The 14,606-nt window shown below is 40.5% G+C and overlaps 1 protein-coding gene across 1 annotated transcript in view; it reads left to right on the forward strand.

Annotated features, from left to right (window-relative positions):
* Window positions 1-14,606, forward strand: part of RPS6KC1 (ribosomal protein S6 kinase C1) — a 92,255-nt gene that overhangs the window by 50,579 nt on the left and 27,070 nt on the right. Inside the window, exons 9-11 of the mRNA XM_084261897.1 lie at window positions 711-803; window positions 12,691-12,738; window positions 14,328-14,460. Of these exons, the coding sequence (XP_084118023.1) occupies window positions 711-803; window positions 12,691-12,738; window positions 14,328-14,460 (274 nt within the window). The remainder of the gene's footprint in view (window positions 1-710; window positions 804-12,690; window positions 12,739-14,327; window positions 14,461-14,606) is intronic.

Here is a 14,606-nt window from a genome sequence, read left to right on the forward strand (position 1 = left end):
ATGTATAAGAGGTTGATCTTTGTCCCAGAAGACTTCCCATTAAAATGTTGTTCCCTCCTCTGACGTGCAAGCTTTGAGTTTGCTCTGAGAAACTACAAAACATAGCGTGGACAAATATATCTGAGTATTAACTACTTGAATAGTTAGGACCTGCCAATTCTCTTGCTGTAGTACTAATTTCTAGATTAATGATAGGTAGCTAGCTACCTTTTTCTAAGACAGTTTTATAAGTTTCATTTGTGCACCTTGTTATTAAAAGGATTTCATAAAGCTCACTGGAGAGAAGAGAACCCTGTTTATAATTCTGTATTTTAGGTTCTTCAGATTTAAAAAGCCTGTAATTTGCTCTCTCCTCCTTAGTGTTCTCTGAATTATTCTGTATCCAGAATACCTGTAAGGCTTTGATTGATTATTGTGATGGGGTAAGAATTGAGTAATCGATTTCCAGGTTCCATTAAACATAGAAAGTATAAAAATTAATTATTTTTCTTTTAAAAATTTTTGTTTTCAATGTTATCTCAATTTTTATTTACTTGCAAGTTGTTGTTTTTTTTCCCCCACTAAGGACAAACAGAAAACTTCTCCTTTCATCTTCGCTCTCTCTGATTTATGATAAATTTAGTTTCCTTCGGCCTGGCATTTGCTTCAGCAGGCAGTCTTCCTTCAAGTACCACCCTGATTGATGTATAATCTTTGATATCTTCCATTAGCCTCCAGGATCACTAAGTTCAAGGCCCTCTTGGAACCTAAGGAGCCCTGCCGAGGAACTGAAGGCCTTCAGAGTCCTTGGGGTGATTGACAAGGTAATTCTTCAGTGTCTCTTCAAGAGTTCAGTCATAAATCGACTGCATGCTGACATTTTGTCTTTGAAGCTGTGGATCTTAAGGATATGAAACAAAAGGGGAAAATGACTCAAATGCATCTGCACTTTAAAATAACAAAAGTAGAAGAAAAAAGGCTTTTATCTAAGCAATTCATGTAAGGTCATGCAAAATATATTTGAGCTAAAGGATGAGGTACATGTTTGGTGGCATTCAACAGGATGAGGCCTGTTTTTCAGAAATGAAATCATGGTTACAGTACTGGGGTAAGGACGAGTAGACATGTTTTCAGTTGAATAAACTGATGGATACTTGAAATATAGAAGGGTAGAAATTCCTACTTTTGAACTGTGACTTGCAATGGGGGCTGAGGACACACATGGCTGTTCTCCTTCCCTGAGACTTTGGAATTGGAATCCCCAGCAAAGACAGAACTTTGGCCGTGAAGCCAAGCCTGTTTTTGGCTCGTGTCTTCCAAAATCCCAGGGTAACACCCTTCTGTAAACAGTAAAGGGCCACAGGATTTTTCGCGAGCCTAATTAAGAGCCCAGAATTATTGCTGCATTGCTTCGATAATGCTGATTAGTTTTCACCTTAGCAAATATTTTTAAGATGATGTATTGTTCAGCAGCGTGGCAGTGGCTAATGCAGACTGTAAAGGCTCATTTCCTTTTTGCCATGCCAATTCGCTTGTGCCTTTTGATAGTTCCTTGTGTAGTCCCTGGTTTGTGCATGATGCACTGATGCGTGGTCAATTTATGCATTTGTAACGTGCATCAGAACACCCGTAGCTGGTCTCTTAAGGTCTGTATTTCTCAGTTTCTTTTTCCTTGTTGGACTGAACCTAGCTATGGGGACTGATTTAATTTTTCTTTGCCTGTTTTGTTGTAATTATGTGCATAAGTTGGTAATTTCTCCTCAGAGAACTGGATATAATTAGGTATTATGGTTGTTTTTGTAACGCTCAAGGTTTTCTCAGCTCTCACCTCATATTCATTGTACCTTCCTTCCTCAGTTGTCAGTACAGCAGTTAGCCCGTGTTCCACTCTGTATACGTATCAGAGAGGTTGGCAAGAGCACCTGTCTGTTGGATTAGTAGGCACTAACTAAATTAGTAGCCACTAAATGGATGCCGTAGGCATGGACTTTGTGAATAGGTCTGACAGTGTGAAGCTGCACAAGTGTTGGAAATGAACCAAGACAGACCTTTTTTGGTGTCTTTGTTCTTGCATAAGGATAATGGACAGTGACCAGAGAAGATGCTTGAGCAGAATAAAGCTTTTGGAGTCCTTGGTGTTATCACATCTCCTAGATCTCTCTGTGCTCTAGTATCTCAGGTGTGACCTAAACGTGTACAGACCTTTGAGGCAGAGTTGTGAAGAACCAGGGTTCTTGTGATGGCAGAAATACAAGGTCTTATCATTGGAGATGTGCACAAGGAGTAACAGGCCCTTATATACAACCGGTATACTCATGTGTAAACAATGTTATAGGAGTCAAGAGTTAATGTTTAATTATTGTATGGAAGAGGGGACAATATCCTTTCAGGTGTCTTTGTAGTCTGCGTACTTGCTTTGTGAATCTCCTTATTATGAACTTCATTCTGAACATGCTGTGGGGTTTTTTTTTATACATTTTTAAGTATTCATAAATTTGTGAGGCAAATGAAAAGCTGCTCTAAGCCCAAATATTCAGAGCATGTTTTACGTGGTTTTATAATGCATACACACAACACATGTGAATATGAAGTGAAAGTGTGCACATGTGCTGAAGATTATGCCCCTGCCTTTGATTTCAAGCACCATCACAGTTCTTTCCTTCCTCTTCTGCTTGTGTATGCCCTAAAGCTCACACTGTGGGGAAATCCACATAGCTGTGTAAGTATCCTCACTGGATCCAAGCAGGTGGATTCTTGAAAATCAATTCTGGTTTTCAGGACCAGCCCTGAAGATTCCATGCTTTTGGGTGCACGCCTGTAACTGATTGAGCATCACACAGGGTTTTGCCTGAAAATACTCTTCTGTTCTAGCCCTGAAGTAGCTGCTTTGGATTCAGCAGAAAATGGGTGTGTGGATAGTAATGAGCTGCTTTTGCGTTTTTACTGCTGTACGGCCTAATCCTGGGGTAAACTGGCTTAAACAGTGACTTAAAAACGATGGTTAGTTTACAGACTTGTTCTCCCACTGCTGCTTGAAGTCTGGAGTGGCGTCTGCCTGCTACTGTGCTGCCTTGAGAAAACCAGCTGTTAACCTGCACTCCATCAAATGCTGAAAGGTGCAGTGCCTTCCCTTAGAGTAACGCGGTCTTTGTTCTTCTTTTGAAGCCTCTTGAAGTGTTTTGAATTGGCTTCATTTTCACAGACAAAATGCTTGTTGCTACCTGAAACTCCAGGTTTTTCTAACAATTTTAGACAAGACAGACTGATTAGACATTTAATTCTAGCTTAGTTTATTCCCAGTGTGCTCTCTTTCCCTCTCTCTCTGTCTTTCCACCTTCCCTGTCACCTGAGTAGTTTTTGCTGTGTTGACCCTTTTTTCTTAATCTGAGGGGGTTAGAGATCCTGGCATTATTAAACTCCTTCAAAATATTGTGACAGTTCATAGAAGAATGGCCATACCTGTGCCTCACTTCACATCCTTTCGCTTCTGCTCTCATGCAAAGGCTGTTGTATAAACACAACTATTTTAATAGGCCCAAGAGGACCTATTCTGCAGTTGAATTCTGCTGCTGCAGTGTTTGCTCACGTCATGGTACCGAAGGTTAACTAGGTGGCATTTGCAAGTATTTTTTGTTCTTATTATGAGAAGAGTCTACCTGTGAGTTGGTTTCTGAAAACAGATATTTAATTATATGGGTGTCTTTTGTCCTACAAATGTTGTGGACTCTCAGGTGCTGCTGGTTGGGCAGCAGAGCTCTTGTCAGTGTTACCAGAGGTACCGCATAGAAAACAGGCGAATATCTAAATGTTTTAGTTACTGTTACTGGCAACCAAGAAAGATCACATATTTTATCGGCTTGTCTACCTTAAAGTAGAAAACTTCTTTTTTGGACTAGCAAAGATTTTTTTCTTTCAAAATTTGCCTAATTAGAAATCAAGGTTGCAGATTCTGTGCTGAGTTTCTGCCTTAGGCAGATCTTCTCTTTGAAGCTGCAACTGGCCCCCAAAGAAATGACTTTATTATGGTGCTGCTGGATACCTTCACAATGCTGTTTCAAACCCAATTGCTTATTCTTTAGAATCCTCTGTTAGTTATATTAATTCAATTAAAAAGTTCATCTTGAAAGCAGAGTGCGTTAAGTAATAACGATGCCTCTGTAACCAATGTCTGGTTTTTATCTCTTTTCTGTCCCCTCCCCCCCACCCCACCCCAGTCCCCCATCAAGCCACATTGTCTGTATTGGCACTAGTGTGACTGCAATCAATTCTTCCGATGTCTGTACCTTTAAGCTGTCTGTTAAGCTTTAGCATACAATCTGAAACCAAATAAACCAAAATACTCTCATCAGGGCCTTGCTAAAATTATTTTGGGAGGTTCTAAAGAGGAAACTGGAACTTACGTAACTTCTTTTCTGAGGAACTGGAAGCAATCCTGTTCATCTGGAGTATAGTTGGTTTTTTTGTGACTGTCATGCTACCATGACAAGTCCTAACTCTGGTGGTAGTACATTTTGACCTTAGAAGTAGGCAGGAGAACCAAATCAATATTATTTTAAAAATTTAATTACTACTTTTTTTACTTCATGAGTAAAAGTGCCAACAAACAGAAGTTTATAGAATGTACACAGAATTTGCATATGGAATCTGCAGACCTGTAGTTGAATTCAGTCAGCTTATGGTTAGTTCTGATGGAATTTAATCAGAGGATCAGAGAAATGGGCTCTCTATGGCAGCACGTGTGGTGTGCATTAATGTGTTAGTGCCTGTTAGAAACGTAGATATTTAGCATTTTATTTTGAGATGAGGTTAAAGACTGCTGCAGTTGTAAAATTGAGTTGACAATAGTAGATGTTTTCTCTCACCTGGGTCTCAGGTACATCCTGCCAAGCATCTGTAGGTCATCTTGGGGATTCAAATGAGTGCCTGTGTGTACATAAGAGGTGTGGGGAAAAGGGAGCTGTAATAAAGAGCACGCTTGAGTTCAGACATTCATTATTGTTTCATTACAATGCTTAGGAACTGGCTGAAAAACCTGTTATAATGAATTCAGCCAACTAGTGAGTTTTCCTCATCATCTGGTTAAAAATCTAACCACGTATTAATAGTAACTGTTAATACAAATAAAGAAACTTCTGAGTTGGTTTTTTTTTTAATGTTCTGATAACCCTTTGTTTCCCAACTGACTTGCCAAGTCATACAAAATCAAATCAAATAGAGTTGTTGTCAAAACTGATTTCTTGGCTCACTACCTTCCTTTCCCTATTGCTGCAGGATTATTCCTCAGATACAATCATGTTTCAAGCCCCAAGTAATGAAGCTTGCTCAACTTTTAAAAAGTGATCTCTCTCGCAAGCTAGAGAGAATCCTGTTACTTCTTCACTGTGCTCAAACACCTGTCACTTGTTTTCCTGGAGTTTTTCCATTTCTTCCAGTCTGAACATTTCTGAGTGTTTTGTTGTTATAACACTTAGTCTCTCTCTAGCTTCCTTCTTGTTTGTCTCACTAATGTTTCTTTTGACTTTAGTGAACGTTTGGTTTCATCTGACATAAATCAGTCCTAAGATTTGGTTCAGTAATGCAGAATTTTCCCTTCCCTTTATAAAATAGAAATTAAATTACTGAATATTCCAGTGCAGGCTGGATGATATGTATCTTCTGGCCTCCAGAAGGAAATATAGACATTTTTTCTATGTCTATACAGAAATGATTTAAGTTTGTCTTCCAAACTATTACTAAGTTGCTTAGTATAGAACTGGTGCCCAGCAATTACTCTGTGATACTGAGGGACATTTCATACTTTAAACTGTATTCTCTAGTAAAATCTGCCAGGTGTATTTTCTAGGTTAATATTTCACCGTTTGTCATTTATTGGATGGTTTTTAGTTTGCTTGAAGAAAGTGGACTTTCCTCTCTGTCACCAACCAACTGAAAGTATTCAAAATACAAATTTGAATATATGCTGCTTCCTTAGCATTTGCATTATTTAAAGCTGCACCATTTGTCTTCTAAGTACACTATTATTGCAAGTCATAGAATATACGAGCTGTAAATTCCTTAGAATAATGGTTTGAAAGGAGGAATAATTGCAAACTGAAGATAATTCATATTGCACAGGTACAAGGATAAGCAATAATCGCATTTTTCATACATATTAGCCAAATGTAATCTCTTTTTATAACGACAGAGGGAGACGAGCGAGAGTCTGGGTGGTGTAATCTGAAAAGTGACAAGAATAAATCTGTGTTAAGTAGATCTTTTAATCCTGGTAGCCTTGACAGCCGGCACAACTGAGGAGAGCAGGGGGAATTGCATGCCCGCTTCTGCCTCATCACCAAAGCGGTGCCCTGAGCATGGCACCCAGCTGTGCACCAGCCCCTGCTAAGCTTTTCTCCAAGTTCCCAAGTACTCCTGTTAGGATCAGGTGTGACCAACATGTCTCATTCCTGCTTGTCTGTCCCTACCTGTAATGGGGTTTTCTGCCTGGTGAGGTAAAGTGCAAGGAGAAAAATCCTAGGTGATCGTCTGATATGTCTTCCAGTTTGTAGAACTTTTGTTAGAGAATCTATCCTATGGTAAGAGTGTGTTTGTTTTAGGAGATGAGGACCAGAATTAATAGATGGCCTGCTGGTGATGTTATTACATGATGTGTTTTCGGCATAGAGTGGCAATTTAATAACAAAAGGGAGCTGGCTTTAAAGCAGTGCCTTAGCTCCTGTGTGTCTTCAAAATGCTTCAGGTATCTGGTACTGCAGTAAGAGGTCCTATTCCATTTTCTTTGATGAGACATGACCTCTTTTTCAACCCATGTTAGTCAACCTAGAGCCATGTTTTTGTCATCAAATGAGTGTTGAGATGTTTATTTTGACCAGTGTTAAAACCTGCTCAAGTAAATGAAAAGCACAGCTATGTTCTGTGCCACAGTCTGAAAATGTGGAATCTGGAAAAAAGTCAATATTAATACTGTGTGGCAGGGAAAGGAGGGGGAGAAAAAAAAACAAAAGAAAGGGGCAATGGGGAAGGAAACATCTGCAGTGTGACAGAGGACTGCTTTTATATCAGGGCTGCCCACGGGAGAGCAGTGCATCCTTAGTGCATCCAAGGTCCCCCGCGACCTTGGTTGGGTGCTCGGTAGGGTGACTAATGGTTCACCACGTTCTTTTTTTCCTGTGACTTGCCTGTTGCCTGCCTCTGGGTTTGTGATTCCCCTTATGCTGACTTCTGCAGTATTCCTTCAGCCTCTTATCTCAGGGCTTTGATGCATGTGTTCTGAAGGTGGCCACCGTGACTTTGGGTGGCAGCAGATGGTAAACCTTCAGGCTGCCACCGGCTATACTGGTGTTAAGTTGGAAACTTAACGTTTGATGAAGAATCAGTAGTGCATATGAAAGAGCTTTTACTGCAGAAATATCTTTTAATTAAAAAAAATTAGCATACTGAAACATTTGCTAATTTCTGTGCATTTAAAGGATCCTGAAATTAACTGTTTTCTTAAAGCTAGACTGTGGTTATTTACCAGGCAGGTTTTTATTTTATTTTTCTCCAATTAATTGTACCTACTATATTGAATTGAATTTAATTTATTTTCCACTAAGCTGTTGGATACACTGTAAATCAAATCTAAGAAGCTAATTTTTTTAAGTAGCTGCTGTCAGCATTAGAATTAACCCTTGACTTAGGAAAAAAAAATAAAAATCACAAGTAGAAAATCCTATTTGGCATCACGGAGGGTTATTGCTATCTGCCACTTTACTGAGATGTTGCCATGCAGTGCTGCTGCACTCACTTGTGTTTTGCGATGTGCCTGGTAGCCCAAGTGCTCATACAAAAGGGTTCTCTGTTCTGCTCAATACATTTATTTGCATTATGTATTTATCTGTGGCAATTGCTGTTTCCCTGTCAGTGTTGTGTGGCCACGTTGAGGTTTTCATCAATGCAGAAAAATAGGGGGAGAACGAGTAAGCAACAGTGCTGCAAAAGCCAGCGTGGTATGTAGACCTTGACTCTGTTTGTGCATTAGTAATACAAATAGGATTTTGCCTCCTCTCCTTTTGTGTCAGTCTAGTTGCTCAGTGCCCAGGAATGCCCTGCTGTGCATTCTTCTCCCTCCCCTCTGAGATAGGATGCTGAACGTTACAGCTAATGGCTCATTGTTAGGAGGTATTACATCCTCCAAGTTATGCAGTGGCCATCACCAGTGAAACAGGTTCCATCAGCTCACACCAGCAAGGAACAGCCCTGTCTAATGTGGGCATCTCTGTGTGATTTGCTCTGGAGAAGGGCAGAGTTACACCATGGGGAATGCTACATGGAATCCTGTTTTGCCCCATTGTGCCATTGTCATTTTGCCTTTTAAAGAGAACTCTTAGAAAAAGAGTTACAGAAGAACTTGGAAGGACTCCCCTTTGCAGTGAGGGTGAAGTGCAGAGGAATGCAGACAGGAAAGACTTGTTGGGATAGCACTACCCTCCAGAAATTTGCTATAAATTGTGAGGTGAGGAGAATAAGTTGACGTTTGTGCCAATGGCAGGCTTACTGTTAGGCACTTCTGCAGCAGCCTTGTGATGCACCCACGAGCTGCTTGCCTTTCTCTGCTCGGGATGTGTGATAAAAAAATCAAGCGAATACACATGTGACAGGCTCTTTCCTGATCTTATCCCTTTCTGAAATGTCAGTTTTCCGGTGGCTATTTATTCATTCATTTGTGTAGTCCTTTACTTGTGTGAATTGGGTTAAACCACCTTTATGTAATATGTGTGCAGGCTGCTTCCCCTTGAAGCAGACTCCTGGTTTGGTGGGCCCATGCGAAGCAGTCTGCCAGGGTCAAATGGAGCACCATGAGGTGATTTTCTAAAGTTACTTTTATGCTTCTTCCTGGTCTTCTTGGAGCCCCTTGTGAAGCAAGTGGTCTTGCAGAAAGGTCGGTACTGAGTCAATAAAGAAATAATTTTCCCTGAAATGAAGTGGAGCTGTAGTTGATCATCACTGGGGGAAGGAATGAGGCTTGATGGGAAGGAAGAAGAAAGAAGCTGGTTAGTAAGACCAGTTGATCTGTTTAGGTAGTTAACCTCAAAGGCACACAGGTATTATTTGTTGTTGCTACTGTTATAAAACCATAGCTGCTACTTTAATTTTGCTGTGGTAACATCACAACAGATGAAGCTAGCCCTAAAGGGACCCCTTGTCTGCTTTATTCCCGTTAGTGGTAGTCATTCTATATGTTGTCTTATAGGGCTCGGGCTCGGTAATCTCTTCTGTTACACCATATGCTAATACAGTGCTGATAAGCAAGTGTGAAAAATGAAAGGGAGGAATACATTAATTGTATTTGTGCAATAAGGTATGCTATCAAAGGTAATTATTTCATGACAGATTTAGTTATAGCAGTTGTTTTATCATGGAATAAAAGATGGCTTTAGGAGCCTTTTATTGGAAAGACAATTGTATCAAATTAGTACGAAATTAGATTTTTGTCTTTATAAAGGTGAGCAAACCCATGAGCAGTTTTTAAATTGGTGTCTTCTACTCTACAAATGAACAAATCCTGTTTGAGGGTTAAAGAAGCTATTATTCTGTCCTTTATGCTGACAGCTTCATTACTGATTGGTCTACTGTTGGTATTAAAAAAATGTTTGGCTCCTTATGATCTTTGTGCATGCAGCTATAATATTAATACAGACCACAGAACTGTTCATTAAGAAATGACTTTAAATGAGGTTGATGCTTGTAAATCTGGAGAGATACAGATGTTAAATGCAGCCATTCCTTTTCATACACAGCCGTATGGCTAATAATTTCCAAGTGGCTAAAGCTCTTGTTAGCAAGAGTGCTGGTGTGTTAAGAATGGCCCTATAAATAACTTTAAGAACTGAAGTTGAAGGTGCTTCTTTTAAAGACTATTGTTAACTAAACATTATTGCCAAACAGATGGAAAGCATTCACCAGCCTGATGTTTTTAGGTCTAATTATATTATCGCCAGTCCTGTACGGCTCAGTTGAAGAGGTGTATCCAGAGGCCAATTTATAATCATTTAGCCAACACCTGTTTGGGAGCTATTGACAGTCAAAGGGCACATTTAAAAAAAAAATCACATATGTTCTCGTATTTATTGCCTCAATGTGAACAGTGTGTAGCTACAAACAAACTTGGGACGAGAAGAAGGAAAGTGACTGTAAACACATAGTTGTTTCTAAATCATTTTTACCTCCTTTTGGCACCTCTAGTAAAGTGTCTTTTTTCCTCTCTCTTGTTCTTTTGGTTTTCTTTCTTTCTTTTTAAATTTTACACTTTTTGGTGAAGCAGGGAGAACAAAACCAGCGTTGCGGTTGTTATTATTCAGCTGATTTCCTCTGTTTCTGGTAAGAGGCCCAAAAAATGGTTCAGCAGACTTGGTGGCCTGGGGACATTTCCCTTTCCTTAGCATGCACTTGACATGGAAACTGTGTCATTCCTTTGTCAAAAAAATCTCAGTAACTCCAACTTCTGTAGATTTTTATTATCTAGATACAGAGCACCTTTTAAAATTTGGGGCAACCCTAGTATAAGAGGAGATCTTTGAGATGGAGGGGGTGTCTGCCTCTTTATTTCTTTTCATGACATTCAGTTAGAGAGCAATTAGAAAAGACTCCAATTCTTCTCCTGCTTGAGATTCTCAGGATGTGTTAGGCAGAGTTGGAGGGCAGTGTTTTGACTGTGGCTATCCCGAAGTGGAAAGGCTGCTTTGCTGCAGCTGCTGTTTGAGGGAAGCCAGCACAACCCTGCCCTGAGGCCTCCCCCCCTGGCCCAGTCTCCCGGGCCTTTTGCGCTCTCCAGCTCACCTGGCTATGGGTATTGCATGGGACAGCCGTCTCTGCAGTTCTCCTGGCGTGGGGAAAGTCAGCAGGTCAACCTGGCAGACTTCATTCACCCTTTCAGAGGTGGTGGGCCTGACTGCATTGCTGCTCCACATGGCAGGGAGTTAAGTGTGCTGTGTTGTCCTTCTCCCATCACCTGATGAATCTACTGACACGTTGTTCCTCCACAAGAAGTACTTATTTTTGATGTGAGCCAATTTGGTCTTCACTGTGTCTTTTCTATTGGCTTGGAATAGCTGTATCTTGTCTGTTGAGCTCAAAGTTCGGTAACCTCAGTACTGGCTTTTGCAGCCCTTCAGGCATTTGATTTTGCAGCCTAAATATTTTGGTATAACTGTGTGAATATTTATACTGGAATGTAAGCGTCTATTGTAAACAAACAGTGGATGCACACTCTTAGAATAGGGTTGGGCTTGTGCTGCTCGTGTGGCTGTCTTGCAGCTGGTGCTTCTCAAGTACATCTGTGGTCTTGGAGTTGGAAAACAATTAACTCCTGAGCAGGGCGATTTGAAGACAGAGATGTGGAGGGTCCCATATCCCTAAAGATGCAGTTTCCGAAATAAATATACACATAGATTTTTTTTAAAAAATTGTTTTCAGTGCATAAATACATGGAGCTTGCTAAGAGGGAGGATGTTATTTAGTATTTCTCTCATTGCTGCACTGTGTTTAACATGCTTTCAGTAGAGGTGATGCACTCCTAACAGACGTACTTTCTGTAAGTGTCCTCCTCTCTGCATCCACTTCTTTCTCCCTCGGTAAATCCTCTCCTATGAAGACAAGAGTTGGGCTTGTTCAGCTTGGAGAAGGCTTTGGGAGGACCTTATAACAGCCTTCCAATACCTGAAAGGTGCCTGTAAGAAAGCTGGGGAAGAACTGTTCATGAGGGCATGTAGCAATAGGTCTAGGGGTAATGGTTTTAAACTAGAAAAGGGGAGATTTAGGTTGGATATTAGGAAAAGGTTCTTCAGTATGAGGTTGGTAGATCACTGGAACAGGTTACCCAGAAACGTAGATGAGGCCCCATCCCTGGAGATACTCACGGTCAGGCTTTGATGGGTCTGAGCGACCTGATCTAGATAAAGGTGTCCCTGCTTACTGCGGGAGGGTTGGACTAGGTGGCTTTTAAAGGTCCCTTCCAACCTACCACATTCTATCATTCTCTTTGTCATCGTTGTTATCTCACTACTAGTTTATGCTAGCACAAAGGGAGTTAGTTCCTTGTAGCTTAGGAGTGCTGCAAAACAAAAATGACAGTGGGAGAATGAGTCAGCAGTGCTTGTACAGTTGATAAAACTTTTTTTGTAGCCTGGGCACGTGTGTGCCCAGCTTTTAGTTCAGCTTCCTGGAAAGCAGGTACATAGCCACCCCACAAAACCCCCCTCTGATAACCCACTGGTAGGCAACACTTTTCCAGTATAGGAAGCCTGATGGGGAAAAGTGTTGCACTAGGAAGGCAGGCACCGTGACGGTTTAAGTGAAGTGGCATAGGAAGGTAGTGCTATGTGAAGCTTACTTTCTGTGCATTGCTGTGTTGCTAACATTGCGTCTCTGTAAGTTGGGTTCTGCTAGATGATTGCTGTAGTTAGAAAGTACTGGCGCTTTCTGCTACCAAGTCAGGATTCATTCTTGGGAATCAGGTGATAGGCTGGTAGTTCTCCACAGATGTGTATCCTTAATCGTATTTCTTTCCTAAAAAGATAAAAAGACTGGTTATCAAATGTATGCTGCAGGGCTTTAGATTTTTAAAATCATTACTTATACCATTCTCTTTCTAAGAATATTCAACATTAGATTTAAGAACTGTGTTTTGTTAACTTATGCGAATCTTAAATATTTCTCTGAATACTTTTTGCCTAGGTGTTGCTTGTAATGGACACTAGAACACAGCAGACCTTTATATTGAAGGTGAGTCATTTATTATTTCTCTAAAGTTTGGCCTCCTAAATTGCATTGCCACACAAAGATCAGTTCACATCTAACGTACGGAGTTATCTGTGTGATACAGTGTTATGTTAATATATATATATGTGTGTCTCCTCTTAAGCTCACTGGAGTTCTTTTTGTTGGTGTTCAGTTACTTTCTGTTCTCTGCAACGTCTCTAGTCCTCAGGTGTTCTGGTTTACTCACTTGAGTTGCCACCAGTTGGTGAGGCCAACATCTTAGCAGGCTTTGGTAGAGATACACAGTTGCAGCGTGCTGCTTAAAAACATCTGCCAAGCCCTGATGTCTCAGGACATGCACAGGCTGCTGCTGAAGGTGAAAATTCTCCTTAGCCCATGTACATCCGCAACACTTTGGGTTTGGTCTTCCCTTAGCTGAACATGATATTGGCCAAAGTGGATTCTGGATGAAATGGATGACTGGTCTTGTGCACAACTGCTTTCCTATGATTTACATCAATAGGCTGTGAAAACTGAGTTTAATGTTACTGAACGATTGAATTAACGAATAGTTAATTGGTCAGAATAAAATTTTTCACATTACTCTTGTGTTTCAGAAAGTGCTCAGATCAAGATCCCAATATGCTCGGAGCATCTGTGATGCTGCGAATTAGTTTAGTATGAGTATTGTTATTGTGGCCATCATTTCAGGCTCCCCTTGACATGAATTCCTCTGCTGATGGAAGGAAGGGCTGAAAAATTGTGTCCCAAACATGGAGCTCTAATTAGTTGTTAACATTTTGTAATTTCGCTCTGGGTCTGGCTTACAACCCTGCCTTAACTTCATGCATGTGGCCTTTGAAATTGTTTGTTTTATGTGCAGGGTACAGAAAACCTGTTTGTTCCTCAGAAAGGATTATTTCTGAATATTGTGTATTAGAACCTCACTTTATCTACTAGCAGATAGGGTAACATTGAATTTTGCATTTAACTGCTTATGTTTATCAATATTGTAATAGGTCACACTATTGACATAATTTTTTTTCTCCCTTTCTCTCTCCCCTCCCTTTCTCCCTCCCCATCAATTTTTTCACTTCTGGCAACTTTATCTCTGTGCTACCTCCCAAAAATCATTACCTCTCAAGGAGACTAATCCTTTCCTCTCCTTTTTGTTGTGGCGGTTGTTGTCTTTAGTAAAGTACAATGGGAACGTGAGGATTACCTGTAAGGCTAAGGCATTCTATTGTCTTTAGAACTTGAATTGGATTTTTTTAATAGTGTCTTTTGGTCACAACACAAAAATAAAATTTTAAAAAAAGGTCACAGGGAAATAACTGAGTGTCATCCTGATGACTTAGTTTGAGAGAGATTCTAATAAAAACATTGACCCATGTAATTGATTTTAATGGCAGCTTTGTGCCATCTTCTGTTCTCTGGAAACGCGCCAGATGCCATCAGCACAGCCTCGGGGGACCGAGGGGCATAGAGCAGCAGATGAGTGGTTTCTCTGAAGCCCAGAGTAACTCGGATAGATTAGTTTGGTTGATAAACACAGAGCACAGCAGGCTCCAAAGGCAACTGAGGGTACAACTGACCTTTTTGTTCTCTGTCAGGGTCTAAGGAAAAGTAGTGAGTACAGCAGGAGCAGAACGACCATCATCCCCCGCTGTGTGCCCAACATGGTGTGTCTGCACAAGTACATCATCTCCGAGGAGTCTGTCTTTCTCCTGCTGCAGCATGCGGAAGGTTTGTCTCTCATTTAAGAATATTGTTGAAAAGAGTCAAAGGTTTAAGTTTTAATCAATGGTTCATTTCATTGTCAAATTAGTCTCTTTACATCTAATTAAAATATTTTTAGAGATGTCATGTAAGACACCCCACTCCCATCCTCA

This window comes from Gallinula chloropus, assembly GCF_964237585.1.
Source record: "Gallinula chloropus genome assembly, chromosome: 3".
Lineage (NCBI taxonomy): Eukaryota > Metazoa > Chordata > Aves > Gruiformes > Rallidae > Gallinula > Gallinula chloropus.